The 27,497-nt window shown below is 45.0% G+C and overlaps 1 protein-coding gene across 1 annotated transcript in view; it reads right to left on the reverse strand.

Annotated features, from left to right (window-relative positions):
* fbrsl1 (fibrosin-like 1) overlaps positions 1–27,497 on the reverse strand; it is a 322,663-nt gene that overhangs the window by 168,585 nt on the left and 126,581 nt on the right. The window contains 2 exon segments of the mRNA XM_042488366.1: positions 13,906–13,941; positions 19,076–19,177. Coding sequence (XP_042344300.1) covers positions 13,906–13,941; positions 19,076–19,177 — 138 coding nt within the window.

Raw genomic sequence — 27,497 nt, forward strand, 5'->3', positions numbered from 1 at the left:
TACTGATGTGATCTGATCATCTTTGACCAGATTAACAGATTAATTATACATTATGCAACACAAAACTTTCTCAAAAAAGAAATAATGAAAAGTTCCACCTGCACTGTGTTCAGGGAACAACAAAAACATTGGAAATTAGAGAGAGGATGCCCCCCCCCCCAACCCACTAACTGTGGTCTGTAAGATCATTACATACTTTAGGTACATTAAGATAGACAATTATTTTTATTATATTAACAATTTATTCCATTCTGCCATTTTTAAAATGTCCTGCTCAGATCCTGCAGTTGCATCTCACTTGAAGTACACTACACTGACCCCACAATTTCCGGTGGTACTGCTCTGAGTCGTCTGTAGCAGCACACTTTCAGAAAAAGTGCACAATACAGACAAAATGAACGCAAAGTAGGGACAAAAAGGCACTGTCTGTGTCTGTATCCAATATTTAGCATAAATGAGCGCTTAGCGGGCCCCACTGCCAGGGGACACAACTGTCCATGTGGCATTTGTGATCTTTTCAATTATCAGCCATGAAAGAAAACATTATATGTGTATGTTTTATATGTGTGTGAGTATGTTTGCCTTAAAAAAAGCTTTAAATGGTTATAATTAGGCAAGATTCATCAAGTGTTGATCTGGTTTGCTCTGCACGACTCTGAACAGGAAAAAGTCGATATCATACTTGAAGAATCTCTGTCTCAAATTTGCAATCAAAAGATAAAGCAATGCCAGTGTGGTTTGCAATGCGTCAGTCTTGACTCATTCCAGCCATTTGTGGAGAGCGTGGTGCACTCGGGACCTGCCAGAGATGTGTCAACTGAAACCTAGACACAACCTCAGAGACCTGATGGGGCCCACTATCTCTGCTCGTTTTCACTCGCCTTGCCTCAGCTCTTTCTCACTGCCTCAGTTGCTCTCTTTTTTTTCTAATCAGGTGAGATTTTATCAGGCCCCCTCTGTCAGTAACCGCTATCGGTTGTGAAATTTCAGAAGGCAAAGCGTGTGGGAACCACAGTATCAGTTGTGCTCATCTCGCCCAGCACCTTTACAGACGCGCGGGCGGTTTCTGAAAAGGCGAGAAAAGCTTCACAAAGAGCATATCGGAGGCTGGTTTTTAACACAAACTGACAGTGGAAATATTTCATACAATGTTCAGCCTCTTCTTTCTGCTTCCTCCCTATTCTGTGCTTGTTTTCTTTGTACAAAAACCTCTGCCAGACTGTACTGGCTCATTGCAAGATCGATTTACTACATTGAGAAATAACATTTGGGCAGAGGCCTCCATTTGCTTGAATCTGCTGAGCAGATATGGAGAAGAGATGCGAGATGTGATAGTCTGCTGGCTTAGAAATCTCTATCAATCAGACCATTCTTAGCCATGAATACAAACACCTGAGGGACAAAAAAGGGAGCTGAATGACCGCCTCTCCCTGTGGGCACACATTATGTGCATCACAGCACCATTCAGTGCAAGTACATTCTTCTGAAAGCTTAACTGATGCTCTACATTCAATATCACCATCAAAGTTAATTCTATGCTCTTACAATTGAGCCAGCTTATTGAATTTCAGGGTTCCGATAAATACAGCACGAGCTCCCAGCACTGATGCACGCTAAAGTAATCCCCTGGGTGCCACTGAGATACACTCTCTCAGTGAGCAGAAAAGTAATCCAGCTGAGAAGTGGGGTTGTGATCAGAACTGTTGAATCTCAGCATGAGCTGGTAAAATGTGGGTGGGGAAAGGAATGAGTGAAACTTGTTCACTTGTTCAACTGCTCTCAGTTGGTGCAACGTTTCCTGATAGCTTTAACTGTGAAGGTTGACTGACTGATTCAAAGTCCTGGAACAGTAACAACGTTTGGTTTCCTTATTCACAGAATCTTTTAAAGATAAGGGATCGTTTGCACTTTCAAGTACTAATTTCTAATAGGTGATCTGTTCTTGTCCTCCTGATCCCTGGAGGTGCTGCCATCTCTTTTCTTTCCTCCTTCCAAACGCATTAGCATAGCTAGCAGTGCGGGGGCGTCGGTGGCTCCATCAGTAATGTCATGGGCACTTTAACATGATGAAGCACGCCGCGGCCCCGCTGGCATGAATAATTCACATTACCACGCGCCCAGAGAGAGACAGAGAGAGAGAGGGATTGACTTTGCAACAATGAATTGTGGGAACAAATGTGTGATTTTGAAGGCGCGCGGGCCTCTGTTTTGGGTGAGCGAGCAATTTTAATTCAATTTGATATTTCTCTTTTAAAGTGAGGCGAGACCTTGAGCTCGGCTGGGGAAAATGAATAGGGGGGGATCAGAAGAGGGAGCTGCAGCTATGGGGTGGGAGGGGAGAGGGGTGGAGGTCCTCCTCGCCATCCATCACAGTGGCACTTCAATGATTGTCAAATAAGTAGCCCTGTCCAAACCCATCTTTTATCATTATGTATGAATGAATCTATCTGGGGATCACATCATCCAGCACATGGGAGGGCTCCATCTCATATACATGATAGGGAGACGATATGGAAATGGGATACATGATAGCGGAATGGCTTGGATGGGGAGATGGATTCACATCGCTGGCTGGGAGAATGGACCACTATTTGATCTGAGCGCTCTGTCTGTCCTGTCACTCTTGGAAAGAGAGGATGTACAAGCTGTTGCTCCCATTTCAGTAGGCACAGTCTCTCTAATGCAACACATTATTTTTGTCTACTAATACCTGCGGAATAGCTCCTCAATTGGCACCGACAAATCTCTCTCTTTTGCAAAACATGTTTCATTAAAAGTCTTGGAAATACTTAACATGTTATTTTCCATGCTTCTGATGCTTTGAGGTTTAGGCAGTTTAACACATACTACCTCTAGGCCCTTGGCTCCAAAGATGATGTGAGAACTTTAATGTAAATAATTCAGCAAAAGGTGGGTGAGAATTCATGGCACTGGATTAAGGAGGCTGTGCTCGCAAAAGCTGCTCTCAATCCATTTCCAAATTGTCACGGGGCCTTCTAAGAGGCAAAACAAACCCACCTTAATCTCCGCTAATCATACTTAAGCATGAATGTTTCATGTGGAAATGCCTGGTTACAATTTGGAGGCTTTTTTCCCCCCTCATTCCTGGGGTAACCCTGTTACAATCCAGAAATCCTTTTGGCCACAACAAAGACGAAATGCGATGCAGAGACATCAGATGCGGTACAGTGCACACAGCATGTAAGTAGGAGGAAGCAAAATCCCACATTACAGACACCGTGTTTGTTGACTACATGAAACACTGCAGATAATGAATTCAGGCTGCCAAATTTCAAGATGTGCCAAAAGATAAAGCTGTTATAAACAAGGGAGGAAAAAAAAAACCACACACACACACAACAACGATAACATCAGTGATTGGTTGTGATTAACATCAGCCTTCTTACTTGTGTCTCAGAAATTCAAATTACAAGCCTGATGTAGGCAATGCCAAGGACCAACCTAATATTATTATTATTCGAGACGGAGCATAACCCAACGGCGGGATGATTACATTTGACTTGCAATGATTTTCCCCCCTGCATGAGAAAACAACAGCTTGGAAAAACTAATAGACGTATTCCCCAAAGTAGCTTTGTTGCTCCTGCCTTGCTTTAAATAAATCTCATCACCGCAGTGAAAAATGTTTTGATTTCTCCTGCATTTAGAAAGTGGAGATAAAAGTCCAACCCATCTGTCCCTCAACTTTGCGGGGTGCGGTGCAGCGGAGGAAAGGATTTATCACACACAGCACGGTAAAGTGCATCTGCATCCGCCACGCTGCTCCCACTCGCATCATTATCCTCATCGCCTATCACTTCCCCAGCTGAGCCCTCTTTTGGAAACAGGGGCTGACACATCGGCAGCGGGTAAACACCTTTAAAAGGATCTGACGCCCGGTAATGGAAGAAAAAACACTTCCGTATTGTTGGGGACCCCTGGCGCTGTGCTGGGCTTATGGAGGAGTAAGCCATTGTCTGGTGTCACCTAATTGGATCAAGTTTGTGTGGGGAACAGATGTGTATGGCTGGCTGAGGTAAACACTGGACCAGAAGATGCCAGCGCTGAAATTGCTTTGAAAATCGTTTCTGCCTCCGTAGAATGAGTCGGGATAGCGGAGAAAAATACAGTATAAAGAACATTTGTGGCGCAGTCTGAAAAGTAATAAACACTTTCCTTTTGGTGTGGATTCAAAAAGGTCCCAATTTCCTTTTGTTCATCCAAGGGCCCAGCCTTACATCTGTGTGAAAGGCAATGTGTGGTGCAAAGAGATTCAGATGCAGGCTGAGGCAGTTAGCATGGCGGTGCTGCTGGTGATGATCCTTGGCAAAGGACGAATTTCACCTTGGAAACAGAGTATTGCTGATCTAATTAAGAGCTGGCAAAAGGTGTGATCAGGGTCTGACAGATTTCAGCCCCAAGTCTGTTCTGCTTGCAGCGAGCCGCCGCAAAAGTAGGGAATGTCGGCATAAACAAAGAGAGATGAAGAGAGACACAGAGAGACAAGGAAGCACTATTTCCAATCAAGCATCTGCCTCCCCTCCGACACAGCTCGATTTAACCTTGAAGAGTAATGAGATCTGACTTGCTTAAATGTTAGCATTCTTAAATCATCAGGAAGTGCCTCCAAGGAGCCGATAATCACTGTGCCAAATTGCTGCGCTCGCTAATTTCATTTCTCCCTAGCATTTGCTTGCAGTTAGTGTCGATTATTCAAGAACAGGCATTTAATGCTGCCAGGTCCCAGGGGTGTTACATTAAAATGTAATAACTTGCAACATAAATGAAAACAAAAACCATTACTTTCTTTCCCCCCGCAACTTTCTTCCCCTCCTCTCTTTTCCTCCGCCACCTCTCTCCCTTCCTCCCTCCTCAATCTCTCTCAACTCCCTCCCTCCATGGTGGGAGTTCGAATCTAATTCTCAGCCCATCTGGCAGGCGTAATGAAGGCGGGCCGGGCTTGTGGTGCCCTGCTGCCATGGCTCGGTGGAGCAGGAGGCTAGCTGGCAGATTGGGCCGGGATGAGTGGAGGGGAGTCGGGGAACCTGCTGAGTGAGTAAGCCAGCCCAGTTAATCTCCCATGTGCCCCGGTGTGATCGGGGCCAAGGCCAACCACACGCTGAGGGCACAGTGGATGGGGTCTGGAGCGTGGATGGTCGTGGGCAGACGACTGGTGGGTGAGTCTGGCATTCATTAACATTTCCTGGCATTTAGCTGGCTCTTCTATCCAGAGCGACTATCAATGAGTGAAACAGTAAAATAACCTTCAGTTTGAAATCATTAACAATCAAGGGAGGGTCACAGCAAAGCCAGGACATCTACAACAAAACTTCAGCTGGACCTGTAACGGGCAAAGGGATGATTTATATTATAAACGAACACACAGCAGCCTTAAGGGACATAACTGATTTAATATTTCAAAACACCTGCATGTCGATGTGACACTTAAAATACTAAAGTATATAGTCCTCATTAACACCGTTTCTGTCAGATTTCTGCCATGTTACAGAAAGTGTGAATGACATCTTCACAAATAGACTACAGGTCCAACCTTTTCAAATATATGTCAAAGGTAACGCAGCATCCAACAGGTAGATTTAACCCCAACAGGTGCAGCCTCAGAGGAAACAAAAGACAAATAGTGTCTTAGCACCATCTGGCACAAGCACAAGTGCATAAGGATTTACATATGGTCAAACATGACTAACAACAACTGTGGGGTAGGGCTGCACAGCACATTTAACGGCATACTGGATTAGCACAAACATGTGCATCTTTATGTTGTAACACTCACTGTAATTCACTTTACGGTTCATGAAATTTGCAGTGCCATAAACATATTATTGTACTGTAAACTATGTTGTGATTTATTTTCACTGTATCTCTAAGGACTGCTGAAACCTCTTGAGCAAGCCAGGAACAGCTACTGACCACTGCCAGACAACTGAAAACCCCATGCAATTATGATTAAGCTCCTTTATCTAAACACAAACTCCTCTCCAATCGCTGCGATCTGCCTGCCGTGTGTGAGGGCACGTAGGGGGGAAGTGGCAGAGCCGAAAAAACCCTGGTGAGAGACCTGCAGTTGCAAACACCAGCCTTTGTGAGTGAGTCACTGTGTGTGCATACAGGTGTTTACCAATATGCTTTGCTAAGCGGCTATGACCTTAAGAGGCCCTTTTTTTCTTTGCAACCCACTCAACACCCAAATGCTAGTTGAGCACATCACAGGAAATCCGCACTAGTTTGGTGCCTGTGTTCGCCAAAAGACACAAAACCACAGCATGGGCAGGGCAACATAGAGACACGGCAGCCCAGAGTGACGGCTCTCATGCGGCAAAATGGAAACAACAAAAATCACACAGGCGGACAGAAAAAACCTCATCTACAACAAAATAGCAGGAAGCTAGGCTGACAAAAACAGCAGGTCTCCCTAAGCTGTGCTCTGGCCTCAAGAGAAACCACAACACTGTCATTAACAGTTACTCTCCTCATAAACACACCAGCATCAGCTGGAGGTATAATTGCCCCTGCTTCTCCTGTAATCTTATACCTTACCTGCTGTTACTGTCAGACACCTTCTCCACTGAGAGAGACAGAGAGACAGCGAGAGAGAGGCATAGAGGGGAGGAGGAGGAGGAGGAGATGTGGTGCATATGTGTGTGTGGTGAAGTTGGAGGCAGGGTAGGTTTTTCTTGTGTACTGTCAAGGTAAGGAAAGTAAAAAGAGAGTAGGGTGTAGAGAGAAAGAGAAAAGGAGAAAACACATGCCAGAAAATCAAATGAGTGTATGTTGCTTGCTGAAATCCCAGGAGCAAGGCTCAGGGGCTCCGATGGAGGGAAATCGTGTTCTTTTCGTTGAGTGATTAGAAGACGAGTGGCAGAACATGACCTACTTAGTAGAACTTTTTTGTACAGGTTTTTGGAAAAAAGGTACTCATGCGGGTAGAGTTAGAGAGATGGGTGGGGAGCTTTAAACCTAATAGATTCATAGAAACATTAAAGATAGCGGGAATAATTGCCAGGGGGTGTTTGTGAATATGGAAGGAAGTCTCTTCATCTCATGACCTCTCAAACTCAAACAAGGGCTTGCAGTCATCCTCTATGCTCTGGCTTTGCAGCCAAAAAAGCACAGATGGATGCGTTTGATCCCACGGATATGCAAGGTTAAAATGCAAAACAAAATATGAATTAAACATCATCTGACAAAGGCTACAAGAGGAGGTTTTAGTACCTTTAAAATTAGCCTGGAAAGTGTGGTGGGAGGTGTGATTGTTGAGAAAGCTGGAAAAGAGAAGAGAAGAAAAAAACAGATGAGACACCTGCTTTTTCAAAATCTGTGACTGAAAATGGCAACGCGTTGTTTGGTATCTCTGCCCTATTAGAATCCAATACTAGAAATCCACTGAGGCCGTGAAAAAGGAGCACTTTAGCTTTGCTGTAGAAATGGGCCTGCCTCTGGCTCTTCTTAATTTCAGGCTTTGTTTGTGCGGCGTCGGGGAGCTCTTGTGGGTTTGCGGGAGACCCGCAGGCCTTTTGTCTCATCAGTAGAGGTGGTTTCTGCTTGGCGCCTGAAGCGTTCTGTTAGCGTACGCCTTTTGTTCTGCCTCTCCATTCGAGATTTGGTCACAGGTCGTGGATTACAGGCAACACAGCCATCACAGGTACGCCACTGTTTGTTTCCCCTGCAACAACCGTTAACGCTCAGGAGAGAAGCGGCCACTGAATCTCCATATCAGTCAGAGTAAGAGAGGTGTGTTATGAAGAAGAAAGAGTGAAGAACAACCAAGAAGTGTGTTGGGAAATGAAAAGTCTCGCTCCTTTTTTTTTCATTAGGCTCTGCCCAAACTAAAATGGCTTCCTCTGGATTCCTTAGGGGACAGTAGCAACGCTGCAATGCCTGCTTCTTTAAATGACACAGACTAATATTACACTTGTGGCGCTGAATTAATAAGCTGAAGCATGATAAATCTCTATGATTTATTATGTTCCCTCCAGTGTATAATCAAGTTGAATGAGAGAGGGAGAGAGAGTCAGACAGAGGGAGATTGGAAGAGACAGAGACATAGCTGGGTCTGAATTGAGACACAATAGACGAGGCCCGTCCTCTGCACAGCTGAATGGACAGGCGTACATACAGCAGCTCTGAATGAGAAGTGTGAAACAGTCAGCCGCCGAAATCAGTGGGTGTTGTGTTTAGCAGAAGGAAGGCGATTAAAATACCAAAAAGTTCAATGTGCAGCGTGCCGTGAAATATGACATATGGAACTGCCAAAACAGAACCAGCAGACGTTCTCCCCCCCAAAATGCTCTATTTCTTTTGGAAGCATGAATTCCCCATAAGGGCGGTTTATGAGAATATCGCACCTCTATGGAAGTCTCATCCCACAATCCACGGGAGGCTTCCTCTCCCTCCTGCCTGCTTCTGGTGGGCTGCCATCATATTCATTCCCCGTTCCCAGATAGATGTTTGTAATTGGAGCTCTAATTTATGATCGGGCCTCGGTGCAGGATAATGATATGGAGCATTGTAATTTGCTGATGCAAATTGTACGTTATAATGGGGAGCCATAAAAGCCCCGGCAACATCTCGGAGACTTGCCAAACACCCTGAGCGTTCATTACAGCCCTCATTAAAACATCCACGTCGGCATTGGGAGCTCTTACAAATGGAAGGAGCATGTAATTGCTGCTTGATTGTGGTATATGTAACATATGATAAAGTGGAATTACCACTTTATTTGTCTACAGTGTCCGTGAAACTTAATGGGGAGAAAGCCTGCAGTAAACAAATCCTCGGAGCATTGTTTGATTGTTACATTATAGGGCTATTTGTTTAAAGTGGGGCAAATGTGAGTTAGGGGACAGTGCATCCAGGACAAACTAAGAGTGATGATAATCAAGGCTGGGCTTAGGGGGATAAAACTAATGCTTTTACCCATGAGAGCCGGTGTTTCATTTGGACTAACTCCAACATGGGTGATAGCATAGAGCTTCGTCTGGGAATACATTAACTGGATTTAATATGGGAAAAGATCAGTATTGTTCTTTTTCATTACCAGGCACTAAAGTCATCACCATACATTTGCTTTAAGGGAGGTGGAGCTAGATTGAAAAAGGTTGGAGTGAACCTCTGAAATCACCTTTAGTTAAAAAAAATATTTTGTATTAATGTCAGTTTGGGTCTTTGGGGTAAAGCTTCTGGCCATTTCCAATCACTGATCTCAATACAGTCCTAACGAACAGGGTTATACGGAACGCGGTGAGGCTGAACGTCCTGGCTTTTAAGCAGCCTTAAGAGCAAAGCCAAGTGGCAAAAGCAATTAAGAGTTCATTTAAAACAACTGAACTATGCTCGGGCTGGTTTTTCTGAGGCCCGGTCAACACTAATTCACAGTGTCGCCTTTTATTCAAATGACCTCTCCTAGAGTCCCCTTTGTGCTTGTGCCGTTCTAATGCATCTCCATTAGAACAAAACCTGAGCTGCATCGCTGAAAATGAAGTTTCCCTCCTCGACTCTGAATGATAGCAGGCCTCTACCGCCAGAGCTGTGTGTGCTCAGCCACTGGAAAAGGATTTTCAACCATGCCATTCAGCCGGGGCCCCAGAAGCCTGCAGCCTTTATCTGCAGAACCGTTGATTGATGTGTTGTGGGCCCTGCTGTGGTTAACAGCAATTTTTATCTGTTGCTAGCGGCAACAGCCCAGGTCCCTGGTGCGCAGTGAGCAGCAGGGCCCAGGATCTGAGGCCGGACCGCACACAGGGATAAACAAATAGGTTTTTCAAGGCGGACAGCCCTCATAGAGAGGCCCCTGACAGGCAGCGCCCCACCCCAAGGCCAAGACAATGTCAGGGCCCCAGCCCACTCCTGCTGGGCCCTTGGTTTCCTTCACTAATTTTCACCATGTGCAGAGCCGGTGGTATGGAGACACCTGCACACCCCACTGAAAAGTAAGCAGAACGAGAGAGCCAGAGAGAGACCGACAGAGATACTCACAAAAAGGCAGTTAGGAGATTTTATATACTGCGCAGGAAGCAGCCATGGCTTTCTGTTTGGCTCTGTGTGCCAGCAAAGGTGGAGTGACCAAAAAAACCTTGCTGCAAAAATGATTCCAAGTAAAAGATATAATTTACACTCAATTTCCTTTCAATCACTATGTTTAGCATTTAATCCAGTGAATCTGTGTCGTTTTGTTTAATAAAGCGTGAAGCTTTTAATGGCTTCTATTATAATTAAGTGACATAATCCTTGTATTCGATAAAGATCTTGTAAAAAGCCTCGTCACTCAGACAGGGAAGTGTATTTGCCACAATGTGGAGGTCGTGAATGCCAAATCAATTAAAACAAGGCTGTTTAAGAATGCACAAATGACTCTGAGACTGCTCTGTTTAGAGTGTAGACTCATTTAGCGTTAAACATGATTATGACAACCCGAGCAGGGGAAATGAAGAATGGGTGTGTCTGAGAGCTCCGAGCACTCTCGCTCAACCCAAACGCTCCAACTAAGGTTTTTACTCCCTGACATCGCAGAGATAAACCCTCCCAAAACAGACTAGTCAGATTATACTGTCACAGACAAAGCTCTATGCTTTTATCGTGCGTGAAAACATGAGCTGCAGCTTGGCCTTGGGTGGTTTTAAAAGATGGGGGGGGGCTGAAGCTCAATCACTTCATCTGAAAGGAAAGGGAGGTGTGTTGTCTTTTTCGCTTAGCTAAACCGTCTCCTCCTCTATACAGTATATCCAGCCCAGAGGTAGCGACAGGATGGGCAGATAGTTGCAGTGAAATTCTTTGACATTTTCCCCGTCGCTTGCAGCCCGTATCTCCCAGGCGCAGAGGGGTATGTTGAGTTCTTTATCAAGGAGCCCCTGAGAGAGGATGATAAATCGCCAGAGCCCCGGCCAATCTCCAGTGGAACAACAAGCAGGTAGCAGCGCAGGAAACAAGGCACAGATATTGTCTCCCAAACATCGCAGAGGCTATAATGAAGCCTGCACAAAGCAGACAGGAGAGAGTCGGCCTGATAAACAATTCCATATCCAGTCTTCCACAGAGGGCGAGATAGCGAGTCTCAGTCCTGCTGCTACATATCGCTGCTGGACTCAACGGCACAGAGATTAGCCCTCACCCCTGAATGGGGGATGAAGGGTGGGTGGAGGTGTGAGGGGAGTGATTTTCACATCTGGCAGTCTCACCGCCTGAATAAACACATTATGTTTAGATGAGTAAGTAACTTAAGGTAGTAACCCTACCAAGTAAAATCACTTAGTTTTGACAGCCAAAACACTCCAAGATATATTTTGTTTTTTGAACCCATTTTCTATGTTTGTTGTCCTGTCTGCCCTGCAGTTTAAACTCAACAAGGCCAGTTCCAAACAATTTTTGCAATGCCAATAAAGTTTAGATATCTGCGAGTCACTGCAAACAACCTCTATTATGATGTGATATATTGTGGTACATTACACCAGTTGTCTAATGGGTGATTTTAATATGAATTAATTCTACGATTCTAAGCTGCAACCAGTTTTCTCTTTTGGTTGTTCACATATTCAATAGGCTGTATTAGCTTCATGGATCTTAATTTAAACAAATATTTGCACAAGCCTGCAGAAACTCATATCCTTGATATCATAGTGTTTGCAAAATACAACTTGGAAGCACAATCAATACTTGAAAATTTGAATTCAATGAGCAACTTTGTTACTGTTACTTAGTGATGAATCATTTCCTCTGTTACTTTGGTCTTTCAACAAATAAAAGAAGAGAAGAAAATAGGATAAGATAAAGTACAATTAACTGTCAAGGAATGTTGCAGATGATATACTGTGCATGCAGCACTTTTTATGTGCAAAAACACAGTCATATGTATGACACCATCAGACAATGCATTCTGAATATGCCTGCCAAATCATTTAAACACAGTATTAAGATAATAACTGTGTCCAAAACACTGGCACTAAAGCCCAGAAACTTCCTTTACGTTCTTGTGTGAAACATTCAAATGAGGCCACTCAAGCCTGGCAGGCAACATAAGAGGGGAGACATATGGAAGTATAAACAAGAGGAGGCGTTATCTTCCATAGAAATAGAAAACAAACTGTCAGGAGAGATTGCCTTTTTTACCTTTTAGTGCCTTGTGACAGATAACCAGCCCCCATCCACCAGCTTGATTTTTTGTGTTTGTGGAGAGGGAGAGCCGTAGATGGCGATCAGTGCTAGGGGCCAACCAGAAGATAGCCCTGTCCATGCTATTGGTGGCCGGTGGCGCTGCCTACGCCTGTGTGCCCGCCTCGTTGACCCTCCCACACCCCCTTCCCGACTCACAAACAGCCCTCCACCCACATACATAGCCTCTCTCTTCCTCTTCCTCCAGCTTTAACGCTCTGTGCAGCCTCTGGCCCTTCTCCTCCTCCTCCCATACTCACTCAGCCACTGCCTGGCAGCTCCCTGGAGCCCCCCGACCCTACACCTCATGCCCCCCCTTCCCTTCGAAACCATCATACTGTAAAGCCTGAAGCACTTACAGATAAGGAGACCCCAGAAATCAAGCGGGCCCGGCAGCAGAGCAGATTGAGAGTCAGAGCTCGGCACCCAGGAGGTGCCCAGAGGCTACAAACGCTGCAGATAGCACCATCGGATAGCCAGAGAGCGGAGCCAGACAACGTAAAACTTCCTGCCCTCGTTACTGGACTTTGCTTGCACAATGCCAACGACCCCGCAACACCACCACCGAGCCCCCCCCACCTCCATTTCTGCCCGCTCCCTCCGACTCCTCCCTTCCTCTTTTCAGATAAAGAGAAGGCCTCGTTCCCTGCCGACTCAAACTGACAGCTCGAGCCAAAGGGCTCCACAAGCTTTTTTGGAAGGTCTTGTTTGTTTTCATCCATCTGTGAGTATGTGGCCGCTGGGGAATAGGAATGTGACATGTTCTATTAAAACAAAATCACAAAAAAAAAAAAAAGATCGTACAGAGATCAAGGTCTTTTGAAGTTAAGCTTTGTTCAGTGCTTTAACTGCAGTCCTTTGAGGCAGATTAACGATGACAAACCATTTATAGTTGTTTTGTTTGTCGGGATGATTGCTTCCAAGCTGCAATAAGAACTGCCATATGCCACTCATCAGCTAAAAGTAGCACACTTTAAAGAATGTTCCTCTTATTAGTTCCCCTTTAAGCAAAGGACATAAAGGACGACTGCTGTCTCTATTACCCAGAGACTAGACACATCATTGAAACAATGGGAGGGGAAGAGCACAAATTTACGGTTCGAAAAAAGCACTGGGGCAAGGCAACAGATGCTTTCAAGGGATAAAAATAGTCCTGCTCTGACAATTTGTGAGCTAGTGTATGTTTGAAAGGATTGCGCTGACGTTTCCCAAGACATTACTAAATATTTCTCTCGGGCACATTTACCTTGAACAACACACGGTCTACGACAGAAGCCATCTCACTTGAACATTTTCCAACAAATCATAAGACATGTTTAACTGCCATGGATCCTGCTGAAGGTGTAAGTGTACATGCATTTCTGTGTTGGTGAGAAGTTGTATTTATTGCATAGATACGGGGGCCTTTAAGAGGCTTTTAGGCATATTGTTATACGTGTGAGCAAAAGGATCCTCCATTGACAGTCACTGGAGGAAGACATAAAACTCTGACAGCCAAATTGCAGTGCCGGCGAACGGCGCTGATCGATGCCAATAAAACGAGGCTCTTTTCGCCAAGGTAGCGCAGGACACCTTCCCGCAATTTAATCAGTCAGTCAGCCAGAATTAATGTTCCTAATATCATGATTTCTCCATTACTCTATTTAACATAATTAAAATGTCGAGCGCCGGGGCCATAAAGCGGGTCGTTGGAGATTGTAATTCTGCCGTAAAGCTATGAAGCATGAAAATGCCACTTACCGAGTAGCCGCGGCCTGACAGCGAGTGAGTGGAACTCTGTAGGGAGAGAGAGGAGAACAGGGATGACCTTTAAGGAGCGTTTCACTCGCTGACACAGACATGATGAAGCAGCGCCGCTTTAATATCAATATTCACGTTAACCTTTTACCCGCCCCGCCATGTACACCACGCCCGCACACATCACTCCCACACATTCTGGCCTCCACCGTGGGGGTAGCTGAGCGGCACCCGCTCTAAAAACAATCACTCATGTCCTGCCGAGAGACTTAATTTGAGTTGCCATAGAAATACACTGTGGAAAACATTGATTATTAACGTTAACGTTATAATAAAAATGATGCAAAACATTCATTCTATGGCTGTGTGAGTACATTTCAAGCACAGTGTTACTTAAATAATGATTGGGACTCATGGGGTAACTTATGAGGTAACTGAGTGATAAATGACATGTCTTAATATTTGCCTGTTGACCTTTTGGAGACAACATTATTTATGCATCTGATGATTTTATAATACAAGCAATGCATTGCAGTGCAGGCTGGATTCACTTGGTCTTGTGACATCTGACACTGATGGACACATGGGAGTGAATCCATCACTTTCACCAGTGGATAACGTGATAAAAAACACACTGATATAGAAATTGTTGTTTTGAGAGTGAGTAACAGCTCAGGTACCCTGCCAGCTAAAGATGTTGGCCTCTCTTCTTGTTTTATTTTATAATTTTCCAAGTGTTTGCTTTGCACTCAAAACAAACAGTACTGAATAAGAGTAACCCAACAACATGCAACGGATCATTTCCAAATTGCTTTATATCCTTTATGGGCAAAAAGGCATGTTGTGTACATCATGAATCATTTCTTATAGAAGACAATCCAAACTGTAAAAATGTAATTTTTGTCAATCAATCAACATGAAATGTCATGTTTTTGTTGATGGTTTTCCTAACTCATGTTTCTCGTTGTGGAATGATTTAACTGTCTACACATCCTGACCCAAATAACACGGCCTCAAGGTTGCTCCTCCTAAACATGGGCAGACGCCTCTGAAGAACCTATGGCAGTAATCGAAAGAGGGGTCACATTCCCACCGTCACACCAGTCCTTCTTCACTGTAAAGCACACGCCTCCTGTCCTCCTCTCGCCGGAGTCCTCTGCTCTGTCGCATCAGCATACAAAATGATCCTCCTGGTTGAATGGGGCTGTCCAGGTTTCAGCCAAGTTTTGGTTAAATCAAAGGATATTACAGTTCCTGATATCCCATTGGACAATGACATCGCCCGGAGGTCGTCCAGTTTTTTTTCAAAATGCCTGTACAATGGCTAGCAGGGTTCTAGTTTGGCTGGTGCTCATTCATTTCCATTTTTTCTTTGATGTTTACATGTGAAAACCGTGGCCTTGCTAGCCTGCAGAAGTCGAAATAAGGGGTGTTTGCAACGTTTTGAGTTGATTTCCAAATCTCGATGAATGTATCACATCCACACACCACCGCCATTCAAAGCCAACCTACAAATAGCACCACTAAGACTTCCAAAATAGACTCAAGAGCATAAGTTTAGCACTAATTTAGTGCTAAAGTTGACAGAGAGGCAACCTGAAACACTTGTGTCTATTTTATCATGTTAATCAATACATAAACTATACTGTCCTTCATCGGATGATGTTTTTCAATTTTTTCTTCATGTTAATAATGATCTTTGCGACCATCTGGGGCCAAACCAAATGTTTTTATTATGTTACATTATATCAGCCCCTTTTACTCAGGATAAGTATCTCATCGTGCATTTAGGGAGGTGTTTTGGCCCATCAAACTCCTCCTGTGCTTCCTAATGCAGTCCTCTAAATGCTGAACAAGAGCAGGATGGAGACAGAAAAAGCTAGGTTTTGTTCTGTTCTCTGGCTCTGTCTGTCAGAGCCCAGCACGAATACCAATCTCCAAATCCCTCCCTCCACTTCCACTTTTCACTTCTTTTATTCCTCTGTCTAGATTGGCAATTTCTCCCCCCCTGGTCTCTGGAGGAGACTTTTCTGCTAGACCAATTTCATCCATAGGTCCACCTTCAATCCAAACGACCTCCCCCACACCTTCACCGCCGCAGCCTCTCTTGTTTTGCACCCTCCCAATACCCCTCATCCATTCTCCCACACCTGCTCTAGGCCTCAGCCCTCATCAACGCCTGTGTGCCCCTCTGATTCGCAGGACGGCTCCTGCGGTGACGATTAGGGAGGAGTCCCGCCGCGAACCGGAAAGCAGGCTCTGCGGGAATCAAAAGGCTATTCCCGCTCTGCTCAACCTCTCTGCTCCCCGTCACTACCACGAACCAGAGAGGAGGCCAGAAGAGAGGGGAGGAAGAAATGCACGGAAAGCAAAATCTGTGGATGCAATAGGGCCAAAGTGTGATTCAGTGACAATGTAGTCTATTGTCAACATGTATTTGTGTGCATGTTGTGAGTGCATATACACACATACAGTATGTGTGTATATGCATGTGTTTTGTGTGTGAGAGAGCATATGTGCATAGGTGGTGGGAGGCCAAGGCCATTTGGAATTAGCCTTACTATGTAGAGTTCATTCAACTTGGAGCATTCTGAGCAGAAAGAGAGGCTTATTTAAATGATAATGAGGGACAATCCATTGGATTTAGTGCCGGTGAAGGGAGGAAAAGAGGGGAGGGAAAGGGGGGGATCCATTAAAACGCCAGCGGTTCATAAGCCATAGGGTCGGCATCCAGCTAAACACTCTCTCTTAAAAGCCATTATACATGGCTCTCAATGGATTTCTGCAGCGCTTAGGACTTCAAAAGGATTTAAGAACCCGCCCCAGAGAGGGAGTGTGGGGGAGGGAGGAGGACGAGTGTGTGTGTGTGTGTGTGTGTATGTGTGTGTGGTGGTTGGTGGCGAAAGGGATGGGGCGGATGCTGGCGGCATTTAAGGGTTAACTAAACAGCCCCGGAGAAGAGAAATGTTGCTAAATCCGCCCCCTAATCCTCTCCCCATTTTCATGCCCCCTCCTCCACTCTCCTTACAAAAAAAAGGGAAAGAAAAAAGAAAAACATGGCGACATGAGGGGGAGGGACCAGTCCATCTTCTCCCATCCCAGACTATTGGTTTTTGTCGTTGCGGGGAGGCCAAGAGGTGGGCCAATGAGAGCTCGATGGAGCATGATGAGGAACGGGATGCAAACATGTATGCCCTCTGTGGCAGATCAGGTGGCTGGGTGGGTTTGGGTGCATGTGGGTGGGTGTGGGTGGAAACAGGAGGGTGTTAGAGACCCTGACAGCACCACACAACTGCCGCCCCTCTCCTCCGCAGGACACAGATGCAGTGCAACCCACCCCCTCCACCACCTCATATTTCCCTAATCCCTGTGTGGCTTAGTGCTGGGGCCCCGCTGCACCGCAGGCACAATTACCTAGTCAAAATAAACAGATAAAGACCCAACCATGGCAATGAACAAACAGCATCCCACTGCAATTTTTTTTTTTACCCCCTGCTCCCAAATTGATGCATGACTGTTTTTACAGGCGGGCAGGCGGGCGCGTCCACATGTCGCATTTGTCTCTATTTCCTTTGGCGGTAAGACAAGAGAAATCCATTTTACTCGTTGCAGACGCGGCATCATTAGTTAAGAGCTCTTAAAGCTGGGGAGCCACTTTGATGTGGTGGAGCGTGTTTTACGAAAATTAGCAGTGCTCTCAGTGCGGTGGCGGAGACTTCATGGAGCTGAAAAAATAAGAAATATAGTGTAGACCGTGATACAGTGTTGGTGAGGAATCTCGCTGTGCGTGTCTTGTCCAGGGCCTTTACTGAGTGGAATACAACAGCTAGCAGAGAGGGACGGACACACAGACAGAAAGAGGGAGAGAAAGGTAAAGACAGGCAGAGGTAGAGAGATGGAGAGATATGGATGCCGCGGCTACAACGATCAGCGTCTGTGCGCCATTTATTTGGCAGCAGATTAGAGAGACATGCCACATCTAACACCGTCGGTGATTACAGCGTGCAATTTTCAACAGTGCCCCCCCGCCCACCTCCATCACCGCAACCACCACCACTTCCACCCTCACTCTAGCCCCCCCCCCCCCCCCCCCCCCCCCCCCCCCTCCATGCTCCCCCCTCCTTCTCTGTGCTTGTCGTATATCCCTGTCAGAGCTGTCAACTGGCTTCGGTCTTTTATCTGACAAGCCCGCCTCTTCCCCCTGACTTTTTCATTAAAAGACAGCCTTTTACACAAATTCAAGAGAAATGGTACGAGGGGAAGAGGGGGGACAGTGTACAAGAGAAACAGAGCAGCGAGGCTTAGAGAAAAGAGGATGAAGATGGGAGAAATTAGACTTTTTTTTTCATCAAGCTGGATTTTCAATGGAATGCTGAATAGCTTAAAACAATGTATTTAATAAGTTCATTAAAATCTTTTTCCTTCCATCATTTTACCCCTGCTGGAAAAAAGGGAGCTGCATATTTTCCTTCCTCCTCTTTCTCTCTCTCTCTCTCTCTCTCTCTCTCTCTCTCCTGCTTTCGTCAGCTAAATGAACAGTCTGATTGAATTTCGTTAGGTTTGGGAGGTCTGCTTGACAGGCATTAGTTAGGAAGCATATTTCTACATTCATTTAAAATGAGCCGCTTGGGATTTTGCATAAATTCTCATTACTTCCCCTGTATCTAAATTGCATTATTTCATCCCTTATGCTGAACCAGTGCCTGGCCTCCATTTTCCTTTGCCACCTACTCATCCTCTAAATGGGCTGGCATATGGATGCCGGCGCAGCGATAATTGGAACACTTTCTTTAACTCATTCCATTCTGGGGTCGCTGAGGTCAACCCACACCTGGCTGAACTGCGTTAGGTCATGTCTACATTTAACCGCGCCATGCTTTAAATAATGCCAGGCCAACAAGGTGATGCTGTGTGACTGGCCTAATCATTTCCTTTCTCTGTGCTGCCAGCCAACCAGTCTTTTTCCCGACACACAGGGGATTTATGAGGTGATAGCTGAAAACAGCAGGAGCTACTGCACCAGCTGCTCTCTGATCTCAGCCTCAATGTTGCTGTCGCCCTCCCGCTCTCTATATCTACCCCAAGGGTCCCCTGCCTTGGCCTGTGAAAGTGGATAGCTCGGCCCACTGTAGGAGGTCTGTGAAAAGGAGAAAGGTCTCGTCTGTGGACTCACCTCGCTGAGCTGCTCCTTGGAGTTGCTCCTGTGCGGTCGGCTGAGCTCCTGCACCGTCTCGTCCTCGCTGACTTTGACCGGGCGTAGCGCTAAAGGTTTGATCTGCAGGGGACACAAGAACAGGGACATCTTCAAATCATGTCCTTACCTCATGAACCAAAGCACTATGTTCACAACTAGGTTATATACCATGAGAGGCAGTTACTTTTCAGACATTTGAGAGGCATAAAGTATAATCCTAAAAGCTGTTCTGATATAACGGTAAATCACTGCAGAGTAGCTTATTACTTTCATAAAATGGCAAGGAGAAAGATTCAAACTGTTTTATACTAAAAGACCATGCCAGAATCGTTTTGCAAGTTTAATACAAATGACAAGCGCTTTACATCACTGTGAACTCAATAGTCTTATTTGGATTTTGTCTATGGCTGCATGGGATGACAAAGATAAAAACCTACACAATGGTATGTGAAAAAAAGAAGACAGAAATGTAAGCTACATACAAATGCAAAAACACCAGTACAGCTCTTATTCTAGAGATGAATCATTAATCAGCAGAAAAGCGGCTAATATTAATTATCTATAATTGAATAGTTGTATGCTATCATAATAACTGAATCATTAAATCTTAATAATCCACCACAAACACAATTTTGTAAGTAGGTAATTAATTTGGTTTCTTGTTAAAACAAATGCAGCAGTTGAGGTGTTACGTTTACACATTAACAAGTTTATGTTTAATTACAGGCACCTCACACAGCCACTGATGACCAGAGCTATCTTTTTTTACATCCGAAGTTCAGACACTGCAGAAAAAATGAGGACAACAAAGTTTCAAACAGGGGACACAAATAAAAGTTCCAGATACCGTCTTAATTTCTGTCACTCACTTGGATCTATCAACTCCACAAGCTGGGCGTCTAGGAATAATAATACAGCAAAACTTACAATGGCTTCAAATGACTTTCAGGCGGCCGAAGTCCTTTTATTCTTCATGTGAGGAAAACTCAAAGTCACAGCTCATTGTCAGTTTGTACTTTGGCTAAATGCAAAGCAGAACTGGCTATAGCAAAAACACCTGCAACCCCAAACCTCGACCCAATCTCAACTGTGACAGTCTACCACAGCTGTCATGCCGATCCAGAAATTTACTGAAAATTTAGTTGACTTTTGTTGACCTGATTGTTTTTGTTTGTTTGTTTGTTGTTTTTGTCATCCAGTGAGCATTTTTCAGGAGTAAGCTGTTGAGTGAACACTCCTCGCTTTCATGATGCTCTCTGGTACAGGCAGCTGCGGGCCAAAACCCAGGCTGAATCTGAAGGAAGAGATTCTTTGCCCGGTCAGGCGCCGAGATAATGTTCCAATCTTCCTTATGCTTAGAGGTGGTGAATTTTCAGGCTATGAGTAACTTTATATGATACAGTTTCTCGCTTTTGTTTGATTTCTAGTGAAAAAAATGTTGTCACACATGTCTGATCCAAAAATATTATGTGAACGTCACTGTCCCTTTGAACGTTCTGCTAAGCCCCGTTCCACTAATAGTGGAATATTTGTATTGAGCAGCCAAATCTGGTTTGACTGACACGATGAGCCAACTTTAGCCCTAAAGTCCACCAATTAGCCCAACTCAAGCAAGATGGAATGTCCTTTTTGAGCATGTTTTGCCATGTTATGATAATGGTAGTGTGACAAACACAGGTAGGCAACACTAGCTAGAAGATTTTTATTATGTGCTCACCTTAGCCTTAGCCTACACACAGTACAAGAACATTGAATGTTCCTGAAAAAGTAGAGTCAAAATGTTAGGATCTACTGCTTAATACCATCTAAAATCCACACATACATCACACACAGCACTGGCACATTCATTAGTTGACCTCATAAGTCTAAAACAGTTCTTTGAGGTCAGTATAAAAAAGGGAAAAACATGTAGCATGAACTAACAAGATCTGCAAATCTTCATCCGCTAAAAGAACATATATGAGAAAAAGATTATGCAGCTTAAATGTACAAATGACAGTATCTGCATTCAGCCACCCGTATCACGGTAACCCGAATGCAAACCTGGATGGCTTGTTTTAATGCAGGCCATCAAGACCCACAGTTGGCATGCATTCAAATTCCCAGCCAGATGGGAGGTTGGCGAGCTCAGCAAGGAAGACTATGTGCTGGTGCAGCACTAGCCAATCACAGTGTCCCGTGCTGCTTCCCCACCTTGGAGTACAGTGGCGATGGCCGCGGGGTGTAATCCATTTGACTAGCAGTTTGCATGTAGCAGCTCCCCTGGTGGCGCGCACGGTGGCTGGCCCCGTTCTCCTGATCTCCACTGTAATTTAAGCAGATCACTGCTACAATTAACCTTTCCCGGTAAATATCAATTATGGCCCCCGGCTGGGCTAGAATTAAAAGGGTCATCAGCTAATCTGACAGGTCCTGTACGCTACCACCTGGCTGGGAGAGAGGGAGGGAGGCAAGGCGGCAGAGAGAGAGTGTTTGTCTACCCTCGTGCCCACCAGCTCACATGCCAAGTAGACACAATTCCCTTTTAATTACCCTGCCGCCGCCAGGGCAAGCATGCTGATTGGCCAAGGGGCATTAGCAGTACACTGAGGTCAACAGTGACAGGACGAGGGTGGGGTGGGGGGGTGGGGGGGTTGAGCGTGGCGGAGAGGAGGAGGGAGCTGCTGCCAAGCAATCAGGGCCTAGAGATGGAGGGAAGAGAAACCTGGCAGGTGGGCCTAATCAGGTTTGACTTCCACCTCTACCCCCCTCTCCCTCTGCCTCTCTCGCTCTCGCTCCACTAGCTGTCAGCCTAATCACTCCTTGAATCTCAAAATAGATGGTGGCCTTTTTGATTTCCTTTTCTCAAGGAGAGCACAAAGAGAGCAATCCTCCGTGGCAGGCAAGCAGGCAGGCAGCCACGGAGGCACAGCGTCAAGGTACAGTCTGCGTCACGTCGCCGTCAAGTGCAGCCGTTGATTACTTTGTTTACCCAGCATCAGTGTTGCTGACAAATTCCTGAAGGCGCCCAAAGTGTTTCCATCTCCTTCAGGGCCTGCAGCTACATTACCCAGTCAGCAATCAACTTGGCTATTGATCAGAGCACAGCGTCTAATTAGCCGCCTAGGTTAATGATGAAGAGCGCGAGGACCGTTCCCCGAGCCGCTGTTCGACGGGACAGGAGAGCAATTGATCTAGGCAGGAATTCACCAACTCTGACAAAAGATTGGCAACCCTGACTGCCTGTGATTAAGGCAGGGACTAATTTCCTGTCTGGGGAGGTGTTTAATTGGCCCTAAGCTCCCAACTGTACAGCTTTCATGTGTTGTTTTTTTTCCCTTTTTGTGTACTCATTAATGTTAAAGGACAAGTCGGTGAGCTTGAGGGTGGGGCTAATGGTCTGAGATGTGATTGGCTGTGGGTGGTGACACAGTTCAAGGTCATAATGCCTTTCCACTGTGCTTGAGGTAATTTTCTGGGCAGCCTTGAGGGAGCATTTCTCGGCCTCCTGGCTGTTTGAAGGAGTTTTTTTGTGTGAATTAAGTTTGTTTACATTGAAGGTTTGACTCATGCAGTATTGGGACAAGGTTAATCAGGTTGCAGCAGCAAGTGAATTTGGTTAATCTGTGTGTGGGTGGGGGGTAGCTTGACTTAAGACGACAGATAGAAGAGACGTAGAGAAACATAGCTAAGTAAGGGCCTGTGTTTTACATGAATAATGTACTGGAAATTAGCTCCATTAGTCTCGGTATTGAACATGTCTGCAGTCCCTCTCTGGAGGCTGCCGCTCTGTGCTCTTTAATTATCTTCAAAGGGCCCTCCAGCATCTTAATTTCCCCCCAAGTTGAGTAGTGCCGACTTGGGCCTGCTCATTTATACTACTCTAACCCTGGGTGAAGTCACAAGGCCCGCCTGCTTAGAAAGGGCTAGTCGAGGCGTCGATGGAGACAGTAGTGGTTCACATCAGTTCATGCCAGGCTTGACTAACTTTCCCTTTTATTCGGCCTCTTCCTCACTCTCCCAGCAGTGTCGATCAATCTGCAGCCTGTCAGCAGGGTGCTGGCTGGAGGCTGGCGGGTGATGCTTTGTTGTCCTGCTCCTTTGATCCTACCTCCTTCACCTTGCAGGGGGTTTCAGGGGGAGGGCATCGGACGGCTGCGCAGTCTCCCACATTTTTCCTACTTGAATAAGAGAAGCTGTTAGTCCTGACCTCGCTTTTCCTCTCCTTACTCCAGCTCCTCTCACTCTGCCTCGTCTCTCCCTAGCCTGCCGTCACCTGTCAACAGCTCTCGGGGAAGCTGTGCCTCAGCCTTGTCCCAGTGTCAATCCTCATTACCCTAGGATCTTGGACCTTGCCCCCCGCCCGCCTCTTCCTTTCTAGCAGCCTTGATGCTCTTCTCCTCCGCATTACGACACTCCAGTCAGATCTCCGGGCTTCCTGTGCACAGGGCGGGGAGGAGACGGGGGCGATTCAGGGAAGGGAGGGCTGAAGAGGACGGATACAGATCCTTCCTCTAATTTGTTCTGAAAAGTGTCCTGCGCAAAGGACCCTCACCCCCATTAACCCAGCGACAGGCTGCTACCGCTGCTCAGGGAGGCATCAGCAGTATGTGTATGTATGCGTGTGTGTGTGTGTGTGTGTGTGTGTGTGTGTATGTATGTATGTGAGTGGGGCCCGGTGGTGCGGCGGGCGAAGGCACCTCAGCGCTCTGTGCCGGGCTCCGGCACCGGCTCAATCTATCGGCTCATTATCCCCCCCGCCCAGGCTGGGGTGCAGACAAGTGCACTTTAGGGCCACAGGCCAAATTGATTCATCTGCCTTCATTTTCTTCAGGCTCAGAAGTGGCAGCTGCTCAGAGGCAGGGGGAAGGAGCTATAAGATGGTGAGAGACAGAAACGGGAGAGAAGGAAGGAGAGAAAGAGAGGGTCTGGAATAGAGTGAGATGAAGGAGGGAGGCATCAAGAGAAAGAGGTGTTCCTGGCTTTGTTCCTCATCCATGTCTCATTTCACTTTTCCTCCTCCTCCCTCTTCTCTCTCTCTCTCTCACTTTACAGCACAACCAACACCTCCCTCCCCTGAAATCGCTATCAAGACGTGCACTCACTCCCCCACCAAGTCCCAAGTTGGAAATTAGCCCAAGGACAAGCAAGTGGATTTACTACAGGGAGAGCAAATGGATTTTTGCTTTTATTTTGACGAGTCCCAGTGTATCCATTAAGCCTTTTAATCATACATTATTCATAGAGCTCGCCTTATAATAAATGACCACATAAAAGAGGTACACATATTATACAAGGCCTAAAATGCCCCCATAACTCTCTCCTAGTGCACTCAGAGCTACATCACATTTGTAAGCTGGTTCACAAATATGAGCCTGTGAAATAGCAGCAAGATGGCGTTTCTACTGCAAGCTATGAGACCAGGACACGACAAGAGGCCGCAGATTAAAAGCAACACTTGCGTACAAATGGGGTACGGAGAAAACAAATTAGAGTGCGTGACCTTTTAGCCGTTCAGCACGTGTCCCGGCACTAAATTGCAGAGCACAATGCTACACAGAGAAAAGCTAACTGGGGTGGCCACCACGACCGCCCAGCACTGTAACAAAGCAGTCAACCTGAAAGCGAAGCCGCTTACTCGTCCTGATTCCCAGCCAACGGGGACCTCGGGAGAGCCTGAGTGTCCCGCAGGGCCCCGTCTGGAACAGATGAACTGGGGAGAGGAGCACTCCCCGTGGGCCCCGGGTCTCTCCAATCACTCTCACCATATGCCTCCTGGGGGAGTCAGGGAACAAGGCAAAAGAGGAGGAAGAGGGGGAGGGGAGATGCACCTGCTCCCAAATACGAACCCATCCCTCAGCACCTGTCCCGAGGGTTCACTGACAACCGCGACCGACAGACACACACACAGCTCACCTGTCAGCCAGGAACATAGGAACAGTATCTGCCCTGCACTGATAAGCACAAGGCCTTACAGCACAAACACCCCCGCCCCCTCCTCTCCCCCTGACTCCCACTCCAAGGCAAGCATTTCTCAGAGCTACCAACAACAATTAGGCCGATGATGTCAAAATGCTAATGATGTTATTGGAAGGAAAGCAAGGGAGCGATGCTGTGGATCTGCGTTTTGCTCTTCAACATTATGCAGATCTCGCTCCTCTCTTGTTGCTCTGCAAGAAATGCACAGCTTTGATTTCTGTGTACACTATTAGCGTTGAAAGCACTGAGTGCATTTTGCAAGAGATTTATGCATGCTAACAAGAAAAATTCAAATGGCATTCACTTTGGAGGTTGTACTTGATTTTCTTTTTTTTTTTTTTTAACTTGGCGTTATTATTTGCAAGTCAAAGTTCACTTTGGCTTTCAAAAAGAGAGAGGGCATTCAAAGTCGCAGTAAAACAACTTCAGGTTGTGGTACATGCCACTGGAAATGTCACATTTGCACTAAGTGGTCAGCAAAACCTTTTGGAGATTAAGAGCGAGAATGATTTATTCATTCATTTTCAAGTGTGCGCTGCTGTACCTCTCAATGCTGTAATCATCTCAGCAGACCTTTCAATCACCAGGAGTAGTTTCAAGGTAATGAGGAGGCATGCAAAAAAAAAAAAAAAAAAAAAAAATATATACATAGATATATATATATATATATATATATAAACATTGTGTGTGTTGTGTGTGTGTGTGTGTGTGTGTGTATTTTCAACTCCTAAATAGCTGCTGCTGTGTTAACCTTAAAAAAAAAGTGGAAAAAATGAGTGTATTGCATACTGTACATGTTCATTTGAACTGACTTGATTATACATGATAGTTCTTTGCATAGACTCAAAACCACATTCTGTCATAATTAATGCTGTTTAGACATGACTTCAGGACCTCACTGATATTCCATATGCATATCTCTCCAACAGAGAAGTGCCACTGATGTGAACTACAACACTAATAATAAATGCTGCTGCAAAATAAAAAATAATTTAATGTCATTAGTTCACTGGTTAAGGTCCAAATGAGTGACTGCTGAGTGGTGCTCCCTATCATCACTGCCATGCTAATAGTGGTAATGTTAGCTTATATTTAATCAGGATAGCAATAATTACAACGATGGCTCAATCAATCAAAAATACTTCCACTAAATAAATGACTATGAAGTCGTTTAAGAGAGAATAAAGTCTCAAGATGGAATTGAAATAATGTGTACATGTATGTGCACCATCATATTATCGCAATATTTTGTGTGGCAATATAGTATCCACACACAAACACCAATGTATTGACTTTTTTTTTATAAATAAATGATCAATATTTCAAATACAAATTAAAGTCTTGCGAGCCCTCTTGAATAATAAAAAACAGTTGCTTTTTCTGTCCACTATTTTGCTGCAATAAAAATGAGTGACTTGTATTTGATAAAGGTCATGAATTGCGATATATGTTACTGCAATACTCAGCATACAACAAGACATTTAAAATTGCAAAAATATTGTATTGTGATTTAAGTCTACTATCATGATAGTACTGTATTGTGGGGACTCTGGGGATTGTCACCCCTACATCAATTTATTTTTTCTCAATCATTTTCTTTTTCCTTTATTTTTGTATTTCATTTTTCTCCATTTTTTAATTTTCTCTTTTACAGATTTTTTTTTTTTTTACTATAAAACATAAACATTGTATGAATGCAACAAGTATAAACCAAATTATATGTTAGCAAATGTAAAGTTACATTTTCCTAAAATAAAGTTTAAAAAGCAAAGATGGAACTAAAGTATTAACACTGAACCATGCCTTCTAATGACAGCAGCAACATTTTAACCAAATGAATGATTGTATCTTTTAGATGTCTGAAAGTGTGAGATTAAATTTGTCTTCTACATGCAGGTCGACACTGCGCTGCTTGACATCGCAGCCATAATAACTGTGTGTTTGCTCCATCAATCACAGATTCTGCAACAGTTTGGCGTGGAAAAGATTTATCAGTTATGACTCTCAACTCCATAACCCTTAAATGGACAGAGATAAGGCTGGCGTAAACACTCTTATCAGCTGATAAGAGTCTGTTGGTGGGACAGATCAGCGGTCCAGACAGATTTCGAAATGACAGAATGTCTGACTACACACAGAGATTTGAACAACTTCAACTCACACGTTGACTTAATATCACAGAGAATACTGCATCTTTTAAATAATGAGCAGATTCAGAAGTAGGTCATGCAATACAAACATTCTGACAACAGGTATTAGGATCATTAGAAAATAACTGTGACTACTATGAGGAATTTTACAGGGCTCTACTGGCTTTCAGCCGCTGAAACACACATCATGTTTGTATAAATAATAAAGTCTGTCTGTCTTACATTTTAGTTCTCTTTGATAAGGTACACATTTCTCACCACATATTTCTTTCATCATTTATCACTGTATGCCA

Source organism: Plectropomus leopardus, chromosome 6 (assembly GCF_008729295.1).
Source record: "Plectropomus leopardus isolate mb chromosome 6, YSFRI_Pleo_2.0, whole genome shotgun sequence".
NCBI lineage: Eukaryota > Metazoa > Chordata > Actinopteri > Perciformes > Serranidae > Plectropomus > Plectropomus leopardus.